Here is a 20,871-nt window from a genome sequence, read left to right on the forward strand (position 1 = left end):
GCATTCACCATTGCAGGTCACATCTTGAACAGGCATAGAGATTTCACAGGGTAGGTAACATTGTGTTTTTAAAAAGTCATTTTATTGGCTTTTAAAAATGCCAGTAAAATGTCATTCATTGTGAATAAAAAAAACCAAAGCAGACTTTCTATGCATCTCTCCTTTTTATTCGTTCTTTTGTGATGCCTCCCCAACATTGCTGCACTGTTGACATTTGGAGGGGAATTCTTGCACAATAGTGTACCATAGCAATACATCCCACCCCCCGCACCTGCCCCCGAACATTTGTCATTTTATCAGGAAATTATGGGGCATGTGCCTGAGGCAAATGAAGCAGTACGACTGCTGCAAAACAGGCGAAAAGGGTATTCAAAATTGGGTTGTGTATAACTGCCCCAATAACATCATAATCACGAATCGTGATGAATGTTCTGATTACGCAGGTGTCTGGAGGGACCTACGGTTTTGATTGTTTTGTAAACTACCTTGGGCATCCTTTGGGGATGGATAGCACAGGATCTTAACCATCGTAATAGTAATGACTGCTCCCCACCTCAAATGGGAGGTGCTTTTTGCTGGGTTGCATGCAGCCCCTTGATCCTACACAATCCCCGGCAATGTAGCCTGTCTTTGCCTCCCCAAGCTGGATACCTGGAGGTTCCTGCCCAACCTCAGACCATTAGCCATCCCCAGCTGGGGAGGTGTTGCCAGGGGAGTTGACCAGATAGGGTTAGGACCTCCCTGCACACACAAAAGAGGGTGGGACTTACCTGGGAGTCCTCAGTCGGCTCCAGAGCTTCTCCCACCCTGCCCTCCCTCAGTTTACACCTTCCTTTTGCAGGTTAACGTCTTCTTTACAGGTATGCGGGTGCTGCTACGGACATCGATGTTTGCTGTTGAAGGATCGTGAAGAAATTTCCCTGCATTGGCAGGTTTTGCCTTCCCCGTAGCAAAATGTCACAACTTTAGTGGTTTCAGGCTTTGGGCAGAATCCTTTAGTCTCTCTTCCCTAAACGGGGCTTGTGTGTGTGTGTGAAGCAGTGACCCACGTCCCCCCTGCGACGGCGATCCCAGGGTTCCCCGTTAAAGGGGTTGTGTGGAAGGGAGTCACTGGCCATATGCCGTTAGGTTGTCAGTGCTCTCCCCTGTGTTGCGGTGAAATGGGGGGGGGGGGCTCTCTGCTTAAACATAGGTTTTCTAGAGCCAGCCCAAACCCCACACACAGTTTGGATAACCCTGATGTTCCCCAGATCCCTGGACGGGGACGGGGAGGGATAAACGCCCAATGCCTAAGGCAAGGTCTCCCTACATCTGAAAGTTTAATAAAGTTGTGGCCAATTTTAATCCCATAACACGTTGTCATGAGTCATTATTCCTCATGGGGGTCGCCTGGGGTCGGAGGGGTCTCTGCCTGGCCATGCAATGATTAAAAATTTTGTTTACAAGGATCCCTGGCTTGGGTCTGACTTCAATGAAAGCACATGGCTATGTGTCTCCCTACAGGGTAAGTTGCTACTACTGCTGTTCTTCTTTGCACTGAGTTTATGGGCCATGCCAAGCTCAGCAAAGCATCACGGAGCAGTTCTTAGAACTGTGCACCATTGGATGACTCAGTAAACAGGTTTCTAGGTCTTTTCCTCACAACTGCTCAGGAAGTACAACTCAGCTAAGTCACTGAGTGTTCTGGGTCACGGAGAAGATTTGCTGCTGGGCAGAAGCAAGCAATAGAAAAAACACACCTGACTTACTCCACCAGAGTGCTTTATCTTTTTAATTACAAAGGTCATGTTTCTTGGCTCTGATTCTGACCTCCCAGCCTTACCCGCTTTCCAAGATTGGACTGGAACATCTAGTTCTAGGAAGTTAAATGGACCGGCCTGGGCAAATGAGCCTGACATATGTTTTGCTGGAATACATAAGGGTTTCTATTGCAAACTTTGAGGCTGAGAGCAGTTATAATGCTACCTGGTCCTCTCATCATAGTTAAGAAAGTGAGGGCTTTGGTACTTACTACTCCTGCTTTATCTTCTCCCTTTCATTTTCAAAGCTAACCATGGATGGCATAACTGGTATCTAAATGTGGTTAGTTGCAAACTATGGTTGTTAGAAGTAGGTGCTTAAAATTAAAAGCATGATTCATAAGCCCCAGTGCAAAGATAATGGTCGTTAACTACAGTTTCCACCAAAAATGAAGGGGAGAGAGGGATTCATCCCCAAGCATGGAGGCATAAAAGTCCAGAAGGTATTTCTCACATTCTAACGGTTATTTTAATGGTTTAGGTAGGAGATTGGGCATTGTTGTAGCTGTACTGGAACTGTGGCATAGTGTGGGTTGCCAGCGCCTGGGGCCATGCAGATGGGTGTGTGGAGGGGGGAGGGAAATTGATGGAGTGCGCATGTGCATTCAACTGCCTAATGGCATCCATGTCACCCAGGAGATGGCAGCTGCAGAGATAAGAAGAGTCATTCCTTGCTCTGTCATATGCTGGTTTGCATCTTGGCAACAGCTACTGGCTCCACTCTTGACAGATGCCCGTAGCTCATGTGCAGGTACCGTATTTTTTGTAAGGTACATTTGTATTGCTCTGAACGTTGTGATGGCTTTTAACAGAGACTGGAATGTAAGCCGTTAGCTGTGGGAAGAGGAATCATCTTCTACAGATGCAGGGTATATGAGGCCTGTCACTTGGCAGTTAAACTGTCACAGTTGTTCACTGTTCCTAAGGTGATGGCTTGGTTTGGCCTTTCATACACAGCACCAAAAAACGGTCAGTCTGGTTGGTCATTTGGTGGACATTCCATCCCAAGCTATTGGTCCATAATTGTAGGCCAACAAAGGTTTGGAATTTGGAATTCCATCAGATACAAATTGATTGGCTGGAGGTCCCAGCTGAGGGGAATATAAAGCTGGGATCAGCACTGTTTGAGGGGTCAGTTGAACAGTTGTTGGTGGACAGTGAAGAGAATGGGCAAAGAAACCTCAAAAGCCAAAAGGAAGCCGAGAGATTGAGCCCAAAAGCAAACTGAAGAAAATGGAGAACCTCTGCTGGATGCTGAAATGATTTGAGGTGAGAACTAAGGAGGATTGTGAGAGAGGCTTGGAAGACTCTGTCAGCAGTCTTGGGGAAAACTGAGGTCAGATTAACAACAAGTAGAAGCTGACCAGAGTGAAGACTTTAGATGACAATCTCGGTAAAGCTGGAATGGAAAGGTACCCTAGAGCAATGAATCAGGAGCTGAATGTCCGGTGCAGTTGTCAGCTATTGTTTCCAGGGCGCCTGCACCAATCAGAAGTTGCGCCTGGGTTTTCGAACATTTCGGAAATCATACAGACTTCCGGAACGAATTAAGTTTAGCGCTTTTGTTTTTGCTATTTATTTTGCGTTTTTGTTTTTGAGACTTTTTTGGCTAATTGTGTGTGTGTGTGTGTGTGTGTATGTGTGTAACCAAGTTCAGTTACTGATTGATTGATTGTGTGACTGGAAATGGATAAAAGCCCCCCCATCCAAATAATGACTATCATCAGTGCAGGTAAGAAAAAAGAATAATTTTAATTCTTATCATTTACACTATTGTCTTATTTATTTTATAGTACAGTACATTGATTATTGCTTTCATTTTATTGATCAATGGTCTCATTAGATAGTAAAATTCATGTTAATTGCTGTTTTAGGGGTTTTTAAAAGTCTGGAACGAATTACCGTATTTTTTGCTCTATAAGACTCAATTTTTCCCTCCTAAAAAGTAAGGGGAAATGTGTGTGCGTCTTATGGAGCGAATGCAGGCTGTGCAGCTATCCCAGAAGCCAGAACAGCAAGAGGGATTGCTGCTTTCGCTGCACAGCGATCCCTCTTGCTGTTCTGTCTTCTGAGATTCAGAATAATTTTTTTCTTGTTTTCCACCTTCAAAAACTAGGTGCGTCTTGTGGTCTGGTGCGTCTTATAGAGCGAAAAATATGGTAATCTGTTTTGCATTACTTTCTATGGGAATAATAATAATAATAATAATAATAATTTATTTATACCCCACCCATCTGGCTGGGTTTCCCCAGCCACTCTGGGGCAGCTTCCAACCAAATATTAAAAACAATACAGCATCAAACATTAAAAACTTCCCTAAACAGAGCCGCCTTCAGTTGTCTTTTAAAAGTAAAATAGTTGCTTATTGCCTTGACATCTGCTGGTAGGGCATTCCACAGGACAGGTGCCACTACCGAGAAGGCCCTCTGCCTGGTTCCCTGTAACCTCACTTCTCACAGTGAGGGAACCGCCAGAAGGCCCTTGGCGCTGGACCTCAGTGTCCGGGCTGGACATTTGGGGTGGAGACGCTCCTTCAGGTATACAGGACCAAGGCAGTTTACGGTCAACACCAACACCAACACTTTGAATTGTGCTCGGAAACATACTAGGAGCAAATGAAGATCTTTCAGGACTGGTGTTATATGGTCCTGGCGGCCCCTCCCAGTCACCAGTCTAGCTGCTGCATTCTGGATTAATTGCAGTTTCCGAGTCACCTTCCAAGGTAGCCCCACGTAGAGCACATTGCAGTAGTCCAAGCGAACCTTGGTTTTGGAATGCTTTGGTTGTGGAACGAGCTTCCGGGACGGATTAAGTTTGAGAACCAAGGTATCACTGTATATTTTTGTTTCACTTACAATAAAAATTAGGAAATATGAGGAATTATTGCCTTTAAAAGCATGCCTTCAAGAGTTGTCAGCATGGCCTCTCACATTTTAATAGGGAGATTAAAATGTAAAATTCCACAATACTGGTGCCATCAGTGAAAAAGCCTGCCTCCATGTTATGACTAGCCAGTTATCAGGCTGTAGCTTTGATCTTAATGCCCCTCCGAGGCAATGGAGGGGGAAATGGTCTTTCAGATAAGTTGTTTAGGGCTGTATATGCAAGAAACAGAACCTTATATTTGGTTTGGTAGTTAATAGGCTGCTAATGCAGATCACTTAGCACTGGCATGCTATGTTCTGGTAAGGAGCACTAACCTGGGTTGCAGCCTTCTGTGAATAAACGTTTGTGAGAGAGGGGGAGGAGAGGCTTTGTGAGCAACAGAAGCCCTCGGGGTGCCACATTAAAGCAGCTATGACTAGGGTCCTGTATGTCCTGTACATGATACTAAAAGCATACAGTGTCCTTTGGTATCCAAGAGATCTGTGGATCATGGCACATCTTCAGAACTGGTCATATTTTCCTATGGGAAAAAGCACTTTCAGTGCCAACTGAAGTTTTTTTGCTGCCTGAAGCAGAGCTGAAATGCTATTCATCTAGGGCTAACACTTTGTATGATACAGGAAGGTGTTGCTTATTCACCAGTTCTTGCCTTCGCTTGTTCCCCTTGAAACTACCGCCAGAAGCAGGTCAGTTCACTCTGCTGCATAACAGGGCTGACAACACAAAATAAAAAAATTCCTTCCAGTAGCACCTTAAAGACCAACTAAGTTTAAGGTGCTACTGGAAGGAATTTTTTTATTTTGTTTTGACCATGGCAGACCAACACGGTTACCTATCTGTAACTAGGGCTGACAACGTATTTAAAAAACAAAAACAGTTTTATTAATATTTAATATTAATATTAGTAACTAATATTTTCTGCCAATCTTTGTACTTAATCCAGCACAGAATCAGAACCTAACACTTTGGTTGTGACCATCTACCTTGTCCTCGCAAACCAAAGGAAGGTAAGTCTAATGGCATCTGCAAAATTTTAAGTAGTTGCCAGAAACCATCCCTAGGAATCCAGAGATAGTCACTTAATCTAATATGTGTGTGTGTGTGTGTGTGTGTGTGTGTGTGTGTGTGTAATGTTCTTATGTACAGATGAAAATGAACACAAGTGCTCTTTGAGGGCATCAAATTGTGCAAATAATGCTTTCTCCTTCCCAAGGTTTGAACTAACAATAGTGTTTTATAGAACATTGCATGTCTTCTGTGCTTCATGACAGTGTTCTGACACTTATTACCTTGGACACCATATGTAACGCCAGTTTTATTTTACAGTTGTGACAGACTGAATGAATATCAGTTATCAGTTGTGTCAAGACATCCGCTTTGAAAATCTGGTTGACCGATCTGTTTATATTGTGAATTTAATGAAAAAGAGAGGGGAAGATTTCCCTCTGGTGGCTAGACTAGGGCATTGGAGAAACTGAGAAAAGTGGTGAAAAGGCAAATTTATTTGGTTTGACTATTGGCTTGAGGAGCAGATCACGTTATTTTGCAATTTTTAAGACTCATTAGGCTACACTAACATTCCATTGTTGTTATTTATTGAATTTATATACCACCCTATACCTGGGGGGCAAAACATGGTTTGAAGCTCAACATCAAAAAAACGAAGATCATGGCCACTGGGCCCATCACCTCCTGGCAAATGGAAGGGGAAGAAATGGAGGCAGTGAGAGATTTTACTTTCTTGGGCTCCATGATCACTGCAGATGGTGACAGCAGTCATGAAATTAAAAGACACCTGCTTCTTAGGAGAAAAGCAATGACAAACCTAAACAGCATCTCAAAAAGCACCTTGCCAACAAAGATCCGTATTGTTAAAGCTATGGTTTTCCCAGCAGTGCTGTATGGAAGTGAGAGCTGGACCATAAAGAAGGCTGATCGCCGAAGAATTGATGCTTTTGCATTATGGTGCTGGAGAGACTCTTGAGAGTCCCATGGACTGCAGGAAGTTCAAACCTATCCATTCTTAAGGAAATCAGCCCTGAGTGCTCACTGGGACAGATTCTGAAGCTGAGGCTCCAATACTTTGGCCACCTCATGAGAAGAGAAGACTCCCTGGAAAAGACCCTGATGTTGGGAAAGACTGAGGGCACAAGGAGAAGGGGACGACAGAGGACGAGATGGTTGGACAGTGTTCTTGAAGCCACCAACATGAGTTTGACCAAACTATGGGAGGCAGTGGAAGACAGGAGTACCTGGCATGCTCTGGTCCATGGGGTCACGATGAGTTGGACACAACTAAACAACAACAGTAACAAAATACCTGGGGGGCAGAATGGTAAAGACCCACTAGGATGCCCCAATGTAGCAACTTTTTGTGTTGAATCAATAGCACAAGTCCGTCTTGCTGTGATTTGATGTTTGTCAAGTGATGGAATTCAAATAGAAAAGATTAGTACCAAATATTCAAAACATAATTGTGTCATAGTAATGGCTGAAATGCCACTATGTATTTGCTTTTTTGGTTCAGTTCATTCTCAACTCCCTTACCCACGTCTTGTTTCTCTTCATCCCCTGACATTCGCACTGACTTCCGTCACCTTCCATTGCCTCATTCCTGCATCTGGGGCCTCTGTGATGTGGGGCTATTCCCTCACCCCACTTATATTACATCTCCTCGTAATATGTTATATAACAGCAAAGATATGAGTTGAGTTTCCAGCTCCTTACAAAAGAGCAGAGAGCAGTGTTAAATCATAATTAAGAAAGAAAACAGATTCAGAGAAAACCCTTACAACGGAAGTCTTTCATCTTCATTGCCACAGTTGAAAGCATATATTACAGGAATTCTTAGAATTATCTCTCCCAGAAGTAAGAGCTTAGGGAGTTTTATTAGAAAATGTATATTTTCTAATTCTTTTGGAAGCAATTATGCAGCCTCACTATGCGCATTCATCTCCAAGTAAGAGAATTTAAATTATTTTGACTTCATCAGCAGAGTTCCATAACTATTGCATAGCAGAAGTCTATTAAGGAAAAGCTTGCAAGACAGTTTATATGGAGTGAATTTGCTGAGAGAGCCACTCCTGGGTAGCGAGCTTGCTCCTCAATCCTGATTTATCTTTTTGTCTTGATTTACTCTTCAATCCCAGCTTCTGGCTTGTCACAAACAACTGTTGCCCTCACATATTGGAAGAAGGGCCAGCCTAAGACCCAGCAGATTCTGTGCTGCTCCAGCTCCTGCCACCTTCACTCTCCACCTCCAAAACACCCAGTTGCATGGGTTACCACCAGCAGTAACTTCTATCTGGTTTGGCAGGTGTATTGTGGCTCTCTGTGCTGGTGGGGGTTGTTAAGTATAGTACAGTGGAACCTTAGTTCTCAAACTTAACCCATTCCATAAGTCTGTTTGACTCCCAAAACCATTCAAAAACTAAGTTGCTACTTCTGATTGGCTGCACTCAAGTGGAAGTTGCGCCGGATATTCGGCTTCCAAAAATGTTTAAAAACTGGAACACTTATTTCTGTGTTTTCGGCCTCCAGGAGCCGATTTGTTCGTCAACTAAGCCGTTCGAGAACCAAGGTACCACTGTAATTTAATTGACTGAGATTATAAATACTTTTAAACATGACTATGTGTTTAAATTTGATTGGTTGGTAACTGAATTCTAGAGAGTTCTCTAGTGGTCACATGGGAGGTATGTAGTGAATGAGAGACTCCATTTAATGTCAGGCAAGATGACTGTGTTTTAGAATCCACTGTGAACACTGCTAAGTTGAATAGAATGTTTGAGTGCTTCTTTGCTTAAAAGACAGGAAAAGGTAAAAGTGGAAATCTCTTATAGGAGCTGCAAGGCATGGCCTGACTGAGGTACAGAAGGCTGAGTACTGAGCTCTGGAAAGGGAGGAAAATACAGTTTGTTTGGAAGTTAGAAGAAGAGACTGTAAGCCCATGCTTGGAGAAGCACATGACTGTAAATATTCTGTTTTAATTCATTTATAACTAAGCTTCTGCAAGTAAAGTTTTTGAATGTTAAAGTATTGACATTGGTTTAATTTCGAAAGAAGGGTGTCAGTCACATATACGATTTGAGCTTCTTTGCTGAAATTTCACTAACTTCAACAGGGGTTCCCATCTTCCAGAGTTTGGCAGGTCTGGGTGTGAAACATCTCTACTGCATCCAAACCCCCTCCAGCATTGCAGACCAGAAGCTTGGCTTGCTCTGTTCAGAAGCATTCTGGATTATTTATCCCGTGAATGTTAAAGTGAGCCACAAATGCAATCCATAGCGGCAGTCTCCGTTTTCTCTCCTTTGTTTGCCTGCCTGCTGCTCAACGCAATAAGCTAATGCAGACACTGTGCCGCGCAGATCCCAAGCAGAAATCAAAGGATAACACTGAGTGTTCTGAAATTCAATCATACCATCTAATGGAGGACCCAAGAGTCTAGCATTTCACAAGAGGGATCAGAGTCTGAACTCCACAAAGCCGCCATTTGATATATGCAGCAAGCGACAGTCACAGTGTTTTTTTGCCAGCCACTTATGAATAGGCAAACAAAAATGAACACATGAGGATATCAAAAACCATGGAATAAAAGAAAGGCCAAGAGTGTAAGATGGATTCTCTGTAACTGCGGCAGAATGCTTCCCTGCAGGGTGAATTTTATCTCATGTTTTGGCTGTGTAAGTAGAGTTCTTGGTAGTACATTTCTATTGAAGCTTCTGGAGCATGTGCTGAACCACTGAAATATACTCGGAGTCGAGAGTGGATTTCATGCTCTTTATTCAGCTCATAGTGGTGAGGAGGAATGGAAGTTCCCCCAGAATGTCTGCTTTATATACATTATTCACACAGTGGGCCCCACGTGATTGGCTAATTCCAGGATTCTCCTGTAGGCCAATCAGGTTGCAGATTCACTTCCACCTGGAGCTGGATTGGGTGGTTCCTGTGGACCAATCAAACTGCTGCATTCTGGGTTCTATTTTTCTAGGACCAATCAGACTGCTGCATTCTGAATCCAGTGAAAGCACCTGCCTGGTGTCAATCAGCAGGGAGCTCCAAAGTGTGGGTGCTGGGAGGCCTGGAAAAAAAATGAAAAAATGGGGGGGGAGGAGGGAACAGGTTTTTCCAGTTATTTTCCAAAGCCATTTTTTCCAGGAAAAATTGGGGGGGGGGAATATTGTGTGAAATATTCAAACTATAGCAAACTATCCCCCCCCCAATTTTTCTGGGGGAAAATGGCTTCGGAGGAAAACAGAAAAAAACTAGCCCCCCCCCATTTTTTCCGGGTTTTTTCCCAGGCCTTCCCATCTCTAGCCCTGTGTGAAGCCAAAATTTGATGCCCGCCAGCCTCTCGCCTTCTGTTTTACTCAATTCAGTTCATCATAGTTGTGATGCCTTGTGTCACCCCCTAGGCTTGGGGCCCAGTGCGGCAGAACCGGTCATGCTGCCCTAAATTTGTCTCTGCCTTTCCTTAAGGAAAGGGATGCGGGTGGTACTGTGGGTTAAACCACAGAGCCTACGACTTGATGATCAGAAAGTCGGCGGTTCGAATCCCCGTGACAGGGTGAGCTCCTGTTGCTTGGTCCCTGCTCCTGCCAACCTAGCAGTTTGAAAGCACGTCAAAGTGCAAGTAGATAAATAGGTACCGGTCCGGCGGGAAGGTAAATGGCGTTTCCGTGCGCTGCTCTGGTTCACCAGAAGCGGCTTAGTCATGCTGGCCACATGACCCGGAAGCTGTACGCCGGCTCCCTCGGCCAATAAAGCGAGATGAGCGCCGCAACCCCAGAGTCGTCCACGACTGGACCTAATGGTCAGGGGTCCCTTTACCTTTACCTTCCTTTTAAAGGATGGGGTGGACACAGCATTTAGCACATCAAGTGGCTGGAGTCCTCAGACTGGGGAAGCAAACACATTCCTCCTGGTGGGCTGGCTAGGGGAGGTTGGCATGTCCATGTCCCGTTACAGAGGCGAGGTGGGTACCAGCTTAGTATCAGATTTACTTTGAGCTGCCTCCCCTAATGCGGAAAGCTCCTGTGTACCAGGGCAGGACAATGAGGCAGCTCCTTGAGTAGATACTGAGAGGGGCATACCTAGAATGGGGGCACTTCTGAGTCTGCCTGAGCCTCCAGAGGGTGGATCTCTACAAAGTGTTGTGGGAAAGGTACTTTTCCCAGAGGAATAATGGTGCCCCAAAAGATTCTTAACTCTTCTCACACCCTGAAAGGAAAGAATGCAATATTCCCAGATAGTTAATGATGTATATGCGTCAAAAGAAAAATAGTGCAAGTCATAGAAAGAATTCTTATTGTAACTTCTGGTAAGGTGTCACTTACTGAAAGACACATAATTTTAAAAATTATAATATTCATAATTTGAATCAGATTATTCAAGGATAATGCCGTCTCCACTATTGCCACCATGAATATGTACATTTGTAAAATGAGCTTTCCTTTCCTTTGGCTCCTCCTCCTGGTCATACAGAAGAAGAAATTCCTAAGTAGGGCTGTGAGCAACCTCAATATTCAGCTTGGTCTTGGCACTTTGTAAAAGGGTAAGATTTGTTCCAGTGCTTCAAAGGCTGTCCGATTCAGCTCAGTGTCCAAATCTGCTTCAGGGAAAAATATGCTTCATTTTCTCTCCATTTACTATTATTTGACTATAAGGTTCCCCCATCACCACTTTTGACAGAAGTGGATAAAATCATAGCAGCCTCTAATTAAGTTGCTAAATTGCAGGCAAATTCATCCAGCTGTGGTTTGTGGACACCTTTAAGCTTGCTCCCCCCCACCAACATAGTAGTTTGTAACATTTTTATTTGGGGGCTCAACTGGATGAAGTATTTTATTTCACAAATAGAGGCACAAATAAGCAGTCAAATTTTTCATTTCTTTTTGTTTCGTTTCGTATATGCACGGAGTAAAAATATCCTTGACATCTCTCTTCATTTCCCTTTTTCTTAAAAATAAATTTTATTTTCAGATTTTCTCATTTTACAAAGCTTGCTCCATCTTCCATGTGACAGCCCTTTAGGTATTTCATAGAACTGTATAGTTGGAAGGGACAACAGGAGCCAGTCAAACTCTCTACAATGCAGGAATCTTTTGCCCGATGTGGGGCTCAAACACACGACCCTGAGATTTAGTCTTATGCTTGACTGAGCTATCCCAGCTATTTGAAGATGGCTATATCTCCTCCCAGTCTCCTTTTTACCAGGCTAAACATACCCAACTCCCTCATCCGTTCCTCATAAGTTTGGTTTCCAGACCCTTGATCATCTTGGTTGCCACCCTCTGCACACATTCCAGTTTGTCAACATCCTTAACTTACAGATAGGTAGCCGTGTTGGTCTGCCATGGTCAAAACAAAATAAAAAAATTCCTTCCAGTAGCACCTTAAGGACCAACTGAGTTAGTTCTAGGTATGAGCTTTCGTGTGCATGCACACTTCTTCAGATACCAAAAGAAGTGTGAAGAAGTGTGAAGAAGTGGTATCTGAAGTGTGAAGAAGTGGTATATACCAAAAGAAGTGTGAAGAAGTGGTATCTGAAGAAGTGTGCATGCACACGAAAGCTCATACCTAGAACTAACTCAGTTGGTCCTTAAGGTGCTACTGGAAGGAATTTTTTTATTTTGTTTTGATCCTTAACTTAAAAATGGTTTTTATTTTTTTTTTTAAAAACCCAGTAGCATTTTTACTTGCTTTATAGGTCAGGACATTAATAGGCAAGATATTAAATTGTTTTTATATGCAACAACTGCGGCAAGAGTATTGTTAGCCCAAGAAGTGGAAACAAGAAGAAATTCCGACGAAAGAAGAATGGCAGACGAAATTAATAGACTATGCAGAATTGGACAAAATGACAGGAAGCATTTGAAACCTGCGGGACCAGAGATTTACAGAAGATTGGAAGAAGTATATGAATTATTGGAAGAGCAACTCTAATCAACAAATTACGCTAGTAGGACTACAATAAGTTTTGTAAGGAGAAATATACGAAGTGTTACAAAGTAGAAAAAGATAGATATTGATTATGAGTTTGAAATGTAATAGGGAAGATAAGAAATGCATATAGAGATTGGAAAATTTTCAGACAGGATTGATGGAAGTCAAAAATTTGAATAAGATGTGAAAGTATGTTTAATTACTGTTGAAAATGATATGTTAAAAAACTAATAAAAAATTATATATATAAATCCTTCTTAACTTGTGGCGCCCAGAACTGGACACAGTACTCCAGATGTGGCCTGATCAAGGCAGAACAGAGTGGTACTGACATCCCTTGATCAGGCACGGTAGTTTAATCTGGTTTGAGTATGTCTTACCTCTAAGCTATATAAAGAAGTCAGTGAACCTTTCAACTCAATTATGATGAGTTTGGTGATAAGAATTTGGAAGTAAAATGGTTGTGTTAGTTCAGAGGTGAGGCACCTGTGGCCTCCAGCTGCTGATCTGTAATTTCCTTCATCCCTAACCGCTGGCTATAATGGCTATGGTTAATGCTGGTATAATTACTACATTGCTACAAGCACTTATCTTGTAGTGCCTTTTCCTTTAAAGCCCTCAAAAATAATGCTCATAAAAATGCAAGAACCTGCCGAAACAGGCCAATCACCCATCGTGAATTCTGACCAACACACTTCCCCAGCCAGCTGCCCCTAACCTTTTAGAAATTAAGATTGTAATGTATCATGGCATGGAGTGCTGCCATTTGATATACTGTGTACATTTCTTGCACAATATAGACACATAACACTCCAGGGTAAAATCTAATCGGTGTCCTTGTATACCTCAGCTAAAAAAATGGGAGGGAATGCATTTTTCTCACCCCTTTCCCCCTGCAGCCTACTTCCTCCTGTTTTGGAGGGCATCTCAACCCTTAGGACTCAAGAGCCATTTGGGGGAGGGGAGAAGAAACTACAAGCTGTCAGAGAAGGGGAAGATGGCAATTATTATTGCCTATCTTCTTCCATTAGTGAAGACCTTTGCTGGCTCTAAAGCCCTTCTGTGAGCACAAGCGCACCAACAGGACTCTACTCATGGCTTTTACCACCACTTCATACCAACTTGCTACAGTGGTGCCTCGCAAGATGAAAAGAATCCGTTCCGCGAGTCTCTTCGTCTAGCGGTTTTTTCGTCTTGTGAAGCAATCTTATTAGCTGCTCAGCGCTATTAGCGGCTAAGCGGCTTAGAAAAATGGGGGGAAAGGGGGGGGAAATCGCAAGACTCTCAAGACGTTTTCGTCTTGAGAAGCAAGCCCATAGGGAAATTCGTCTTGCGAAGCGCCTCCAAAATGGAAAACCCTTTCGTCTAGTGGGTTTTTCGTCTTGCGAGGCACCACTGTACTTTTTAATAACTGTAGCAGCTATTATGCTGCCTGCCTCTACCATAAGCCTCTGGAGAGCCAGGGATCAAGAGCAAGAGGTCATGTTCCAAATTTTGCAGCTAAGTTTAAATTAAAAAAAAAGTTTGTGTTTGATTCATCGTATGGGGAAGGAAAACAGGAGAAGCATACAGGGCCATGGACTTGCTTGTGTTGAGATTATGGAAAGCACCATGCTAATTGCTTTTAAATACAGTAGTACCTCGGGTTAAGAACTTAATTCGTTCCGGAGGTCCGTACTTAACCTGAAGCACCGCTTTAGCCAATGGGACCTCCTGCTGCCCCCACGCTGCCGGAGCACCATTTCTGTTCTCATCCTGAAGCAAAGTTCTTAACCCGAGGTACTATTTCTGGGTTAGCGGAGTCTGTAACCTGAAGCGTATGTAACCTGAGGTACCGCTGTATGCTTGAACTCGGAAAGAAAAAGCAGAAAGACACTTTGACAGGGGTTGTTTGTTTTTTAATTACATGATCAAGAAACGCTACAGTCACCCTGACTGTACTCATTCAAGCCTGATTGCACAATTCTATAAATTATAATACAAGAACAAGTACATATGTTAGGAACCATCCATGATCAAAAATTCTCTGGCTGACGAGAAGGCTTTTTGAAGTTGTTACAATATAATGCATGTAAAAATAGAAAGTTTAAAAACCAATCTCATCAGAGAGTCATTTCCATTTGTATGGTGAAATAAATAAGGCAGCAGAAGCCATTAGTTAGAAGTGGCCTCCTTCAGGTATGCTATTAAATCTGCCCTCTCCCCCTTCTTCTTAATGCCAGCAAATATCATCTTGGTTCCTGGAATATACTTCTTGGGGTTTTCCAAGTAAACCATCAGTGTATCTTCTCCCCAAGTTATACCTAGGAAACAACAACAGTATTTAACAAGATGTTTTTAACAAGATATAAAGAATCCAACACCCCCCCCCATTTCAATACTTCGGTCCAATGTTGAAAACCATGTCATATGGTTCATTTTATATTTAAAACCATCAGCAGATTTGGACAGACAAATTAGGCAATCAGGACATGAACTGGTAATTTTTAAGAGGCATTACTCTTAAAGATGTTGTTACTGGCCCTGAACTGAAAGCACATGATGGGAGCCCACACTTCCTGCTCAACCCTGCTTGTTTGTACAGTCATGATGCTACCTGGAAAATTCCATGCTATATTAGATAAAAGCCAAGACACACATAGGCAGTAAATTGCCGTGCAATGCATGGCAAAATCTCCCCCTAAGTGGGCATTTGTTAAGATGAGGTCCTGAGTATTTTTGTTTTAGGAACTCTGAAATTGCTCATTCTCATGACAGTCAAAACCTAAAAGCCTGCCCACTGCATGCAACCACTAGGTGGTGTTTCTATGGCTCTTTACTTGGCAAACAATTTTTTGCCAGCTAACCTGCACAAATAGGTATGGAGCTGGGAGTTGCAAGAGAGACACTAATCTAGTGTGGGCTGTCTCATGATTAAATGGCAGCTCAAAGCTGCTGCAAAGAGGAAGTTAGGAGGCTGACTCCAGAGAGAACAGAAATTAAACGGCAAGTTAATTCTTGGAAGCAGGTAGGAGTGGCAGCAGCATGTACCTGGACTCCTGCCACACCACTGCTGGGACAAGGTCAGTGCTCTGTGGATGCACCAGTGGAGCCAATCCAGCACTCCCACTGGTGCCATGCACACAGAGCCGACCTTCCTCCTCTGCATCCTGATAAGCTGCGGTTGACTCCCTAGCCACCTTTCCTTGATGACCTAAAAGCAGGGCACATAACAGGCAATGAAGTGAGACTGGTTGAGTTTTGGAAAGATGCAGAGCACATTCCAGAATGCCCTGGTCATGGGAGTGAGCATGCATTCTATGTTACCACTATGTCCTCCCTATTGACTGCTGCTAGTTTTCTTGCAATCTGATTTGCAAAGCTAACAGGACACTTCCTTTTTACCTTTGCTTTTGTTGGCATCTGTGTAAGAGAAACCTTCGGCCTGACCAGTCTTTCGGCCAAAAAGACCATGAAGGTTAGGGCCAGTCTTGTGCTTGCCTCCCTTCTCAACTGTGTGGCACTGCGAACACTTCTGAACAAAGATCTTCTTGCCCTTCTCAACGTCTCCCATGGTCACTGCTGAAGAAAAACAAGAACATCATACAATCTCAAACATTTCAAGGTCAGTTGGGCTCATTTGAAGTGAATGAGAAACGCAGTAAGAATGCAAAGATCCGGGTACTTCTAAAAGCGGCCATAAAGAAAACAAAAAGCCAAGCACAAAACAATGCATTTTAAAGCCAGTGACTATGACCAGTAGATCAACTTTCAAAAGCTATTAGGTTTTACTAATGCTAGATTATAAAAAATTGGCCACCACTAAACTAGATTTAAATCTAATGCTAAGTGAGATTAAAGAAAATATAAAAATTTATTGGAAAAAATGCTAGATTATATTTGAATGTGTGGACATGAGATTGTAAACAAGCTGATAATTTGTTTGGAAAATTTTTTCTTAACGACGTAAATGGGAGAGGGGGACGTGAGGGAGTCCAAAGAAGCGAAGAATTTGTTGTGATAGAAGTAAGATTGTTCTATGTGTGTATTTTATATCTAAAAAAACCTTAATAAATATTTTTTTTAAAAAAAATGTTACATGTTAAAATGAAACATTAAAGAAGAAAATGGTCTGTCCCTGGGGTTCAAAACTATCTCAGGAAATTTGTTTGGAGCATTTGTTCTAGAGTAAGATAGTATAAGTGAATATCAAAGAGCTTGTCTGCATAAAACAAAGTATCAGATATATTCAATTCTGTCTGATTCATAGTAATCTATATTCCTGTAGTGTTATCATACCCAGGATACAATCAGTGCAAGCTAAGTTGTTTGTGACACTGTTATTGTGCAACGCTACAATCCTATGTACTTTACTTGGGAGGTTCTTGCTTCCAAATCAACATGCACATGGCTGAAATTATTAAGCAAGAGGTGTTCCAACATTACAGTGCCTTATTTCCTCAACAGGACCCACTACTGCCAAACCTGTTGAGGAAATAAGGGCCATGCTAAGTGTTATTTCTCATCTTCCCTCTCAGTTTGGGCGCAGTCTCAAAAACTGTGGTTAGGACAGTGACACCAGGAAAATTGTCCGTGTTACAGAGGTAAGTGCGAGAGGCACTGTAATGTTGGAACAAAGCATGCCTTCCTTCTCAAATCTCCTGTTTCACAGAGTTAAGGGAGCATCCACAAGATCACACTGAACAGCAGGGACGAGCAGTCTCTCTTTGCCAGCCACCCTCACAAATATGGAGTTGGTAAACAAAAGGATAGATTTAAAATACATATAGCACATGCATGTATATGTATATATGCATTTAAAATTTCTTCTTTTAAATACCAACCCCGTATTTGTGAGTGGCTGGCAAAGAGAGACTGCTAATCCCTGCTGTTCAGTGTGATCATGTGGACGCCCTATATATATAGGGACCAAGTTCACCCTGTGCCTTTAGCCATGCTTGGTTTTCGGCGGGAAGTTCCAGGCCGCGAGAAAAGCTTTGCTTAAGGGCGGGATGAAGGGCACGAGTTCCCGCGGGGGGTCAAACCGGCGCGCAGCAATGCTCTTTTCTCGGGCGGCCTCTTTCATTGGGGTCAACGACCTGTGCCTTCCTTTTCGGCTTTATGTGGAGCTTCACAAGGTCGAAAGATGCCCAGAAGCAGCAGCAGCAGCAGCAGCAGCAGCAGCCTCTTCCTTATCTTGCATAAGGGCGCATGCTCGAAACCTGATAAAATCGCCGCCGCCGAAGCCTATGAGTCAGCGCTGCGGGGCCTCTGGGGACGCCGCGTCCCTCCGGCAGGAGACACCGGCGTCTCCACCGCCCGTGGAAGGGAAGGGCCGCTGCAGGGCGATGACCGGGGGGGGGGGGGAGGCCACGAAGGGCCGCGATTCCGCCGCCCGCCGCGCTCCTGCTCCGGGCCACGTGGAGGCGGCCCGGCCTCTCTCCCCCCGGGCTCACCTGCCTGACCTTGGCCTTCCGCACAGCCCGCTCCCGCCTCGACCCGCTTCTCCTCCCGGCCCGGCCTACAGCGCAGGCTTCTGCCTCTCCCCTAACCCCGCTCCTCCGCTTCGGGGTTCGGGGTGCCCCCCTCCATTCCTCACACGAGAGGCTCCCGCTCCCCCATTCATTACCACGCAAAGTAGAGGAAGGGATGCAAAGCCGCCGCCGCCGCCGCCGCCGCGCGTTCTCCCGTCAAGAGTTCCGCAGACTGAGCCCAAGGGCACCCCGTACACAGCGCTATGTAACCGGTGTCCGCGCAACCAAGCTTCCCTCCGGGGGCCTGCCGCCGTCTCTCCCAACTGGCCAATCGGACGCCGGCTCGGAGAAGCTCTATTGGGCCAGCCGGACGCCTGTCAGCGTGACTAATCTCAGCAAGCTAAGTTGAGCCCGAGGGGATCTCGGGTGAGCCGGCTTTGGCGTTGCGCAAAGGCAGGGACGTAGGGAGATGACGACAGCGGCGCATGTGCAGAAGAGGGATAGCGGCAAGGTCAAGCACGCTTGAGGATGCTGGCTTAAAAAAAAAAAAAAAAGGTCATGTGATTGGATGCTCCTCCCTACAGAAAGTGACGTGCATGGGAATTCCGCCCAGTGTGTGATTGGGCGAGGATATTGCAGTTCCTCTTCGTACAATGAAGGGGGATGCCCCATTCAGGTAATGATGGTGTAGTCACAAAGTTACAGGCAAATGATGCAATTAGGGAGCAAGACAAGTTGGAACGACTCTATTAACCTTTGCACCCAGAGCAAAGTATTAAATTGTATAGTCTGAGGATTATTATGCCACATTTTTTTAAAAAGGGCTAAAGGTTGTTTTCTCACCTGAGTCTCTCTGAGTAAATATTCAAACACAGAATAAGAAAGAGGTGGGATAAAAACAGTATAGGATACAGCCATATATTTTTCTGGGAGCAAGCTGCGTTGAAATGTGATTTGCTTCTGAGAAGACATGTTGTATAGGTTTGCAGCTCTTGAAATGAAATGCACATTCTAGCTAATGTAGATTTTACATTAGGGATATCATATAATAATTTTGTTTTTGAAGAAGCCTTTTAGTGCCCTCTGTGACAGTGCTGGATTGTGTCGATATGACGTTGCAAAATTTAGTGCCACAATTGTATATGCCTCTTACTGCCTTTGAATTCAAAGCTCACCTTTTATGGGATATCTTGTGCAACCTCCCAAGGTCCTATGCCTTACAACAAGGATCGCCAACATGGCGCCCTTCGGATGCTGCTGGACTACAACTGCCCTCAGTTGCAGGCAGCATGGCCCGTGGTCAGAGATGATGGGAGCTGTAGTCCAACAAGCTGTAGTCCACCTAGTGCAAACTGCAATGACCCTTACTCCAGGCTCCGTTACAGTGAGGCAGGGATAGCCTAACTAGATGTTATGTCAATCACATGGATAGTGTCCATATCAAGGGATTGACAAAAATTTAATATTAGGCATGGTGGGTAAGAGGATTTTTAAAAAATAAGGCCACATTGCATGGGAAGAGCAGCTTTAACTCTTTCGTATGAAGTGATAGGATCCTCTAGAAAATCACCCACCAACATCATAGTACAGGCATGGGTGCTTTTTGCTAATTCAAATTGCTGAGGTTTTGGTCAGGCAAGGGAAGGGTTAAGTCTCCCCTCCCTGTGCATTGCAGCCCTGATAACAATTGCACACCTCCCACCTAGCATTATATTGATTTTAAATCCCATGATGTGGTTGCTAGCCATATAATTAGCTGGGAAATGCTGGTGGGTGGTTAAAGGTCACTGATGTGGATTTACTGAGTATTCTCAGTAAATGCAAATACACGTTGCATTCTGTGTATTTTACGTCCACCATAATAAATGAACCGAAAGTTCCGCTTCATTGCCTGAACAAGGAAGTTAGAGTACTTCTACAACTATGCAGGCAAAGGTTGTTGGCTCCTCCCTTTTATGGAGCTCTTAAAAGCACATGATCTCCATATAGTTTGACAGGTGAGTAGTAAATTGACTATTCCACTATATTTTAAATTAATCTCAAGAGTTGAAAATATTTTTTCTTTCTGGGGGGATTTGTGCATATAGATGAGGAGTGGGGAATACTATTCTGTTGCTGGCTGCACTTATTCTGGGGTGATCTATCAGGGGCTGTGTTCCATAAGTAGGCAGGACAAGAGCCAAAAGTGGGTGGGGTCAACCCCCTCTTTTGCCCTTCCTCTGCCTTCCTGCTCAGTGAGCTGTTAGAGACAGGTTTGGTCTTGCCACAAACATATCCTAATTGCTTCCAGAGTGCTTCCCCCTCATTCCACTTTCCATCATTTGATTAATTTTCCCTCCCCACATTTTAAATCCTTCCCTCTCCCTTCTCCCTTGGTGCTCTCAACATGTGCCAGAAATTAGGCCCTTCTGCTCTCTCACATGAAGTTGAATACACGAAAGAGATCCTTGCATATGCAATGCTGCATAAAGGAAAGACCCCGCTTTCACATTCAGTAGAACACACACATTTCAGGGGCATAGAAAGAGAGGTGTGCTGATGACAGCCAGTGTGGCGTAGTGGTCAGAGCCTCAGACTAGAGCCTGGGAGACCAAGGTTCAAATCCCCACCCGATCATGAAGCTCACTGGGTGACCCTGAGTCAGTCACTGCCTCATCCTAACCTACCTCACAGGGTTGCTGTTGGGATTAAATGAGGAGGGGGAGAACCATGCGCAGTTCCACCTTGAGTTCCTTGAAGAAAAATGCAAATTAACAACTACAGTGGTACCTTGGTTCTCAAATGCCTTG

At 44.0% G+C, this 20,871-nt stretch overlaps 1 protein-coding gene and 1 long non-coding RNA gene across 3 annotated transcripts; one reads left to right on the forward strand and one right to left on the reverse strand.

Annotated features, from left to right (window-relative positions):
- The first annotated feature begins 2,772 nt into the window (after positions 1-2,772).
- On the forward strand, positions 2,773-8,720 carry LOC309325769. Its single transcript, XR_014149981.1, has 3 exons — positions 2,773-3,211; positions 5,629-5,692; positions 8,528-8,720. It is a non-coding gene; the product is annotated as an uncharacterized lncRNA (long non-coding RNA).
- A 5,785-nt stretch (positions 8,721-14,505) lies between these two features.
- CYCS (cytochrome c, somatic) lies at positions 14,506-18,396 on the reverse strand. Of its 2 annotated transcripts, none has more exons than XM_081834026.1 (3): positions 18,238-18,396; positions 16,014-16,190; positions 14,506-14,932 (listed from the first exon to the last, which is right to left on the reverse strand). In XM_081834026.1, the coding sequence occupies exons 2-3, from the start codon at positions 16,180-16,182 to the stop codon at positions 14,784-14,786; spliced, it is 318 nt and encodes a 105-aa protein (XP_081690152.1). In that variant the 5' UTR covers positions 16,183-16,190; positions 18,238-18,396; the 3' UTR covers positions 14,506-14,783. The 2 variants fall into 2 exon arrangements, with proteins under 2 accessions (XP_081690152.1, XP_081690153.1); XM_081834027.1 differs by having other exon boundaries at positions 16,014-16,187; positions 18,238-18,373.
- Positions 18,397-20,871: the final 2,475 nt, after the last annotated feature.

The sequence above is a fragment of the Podarcis erhardii genome (assembly GCF_964252035.2).
Source record: "Podarcis erhardii genome assembly, chromosome: 12".
Classification (NCBI taxonomy): Eukaryota; Metazoa; Chordata; class Lepidosauria; order Squamata; family Lacertidae; genus Podarcis; species Podarcis erhardii.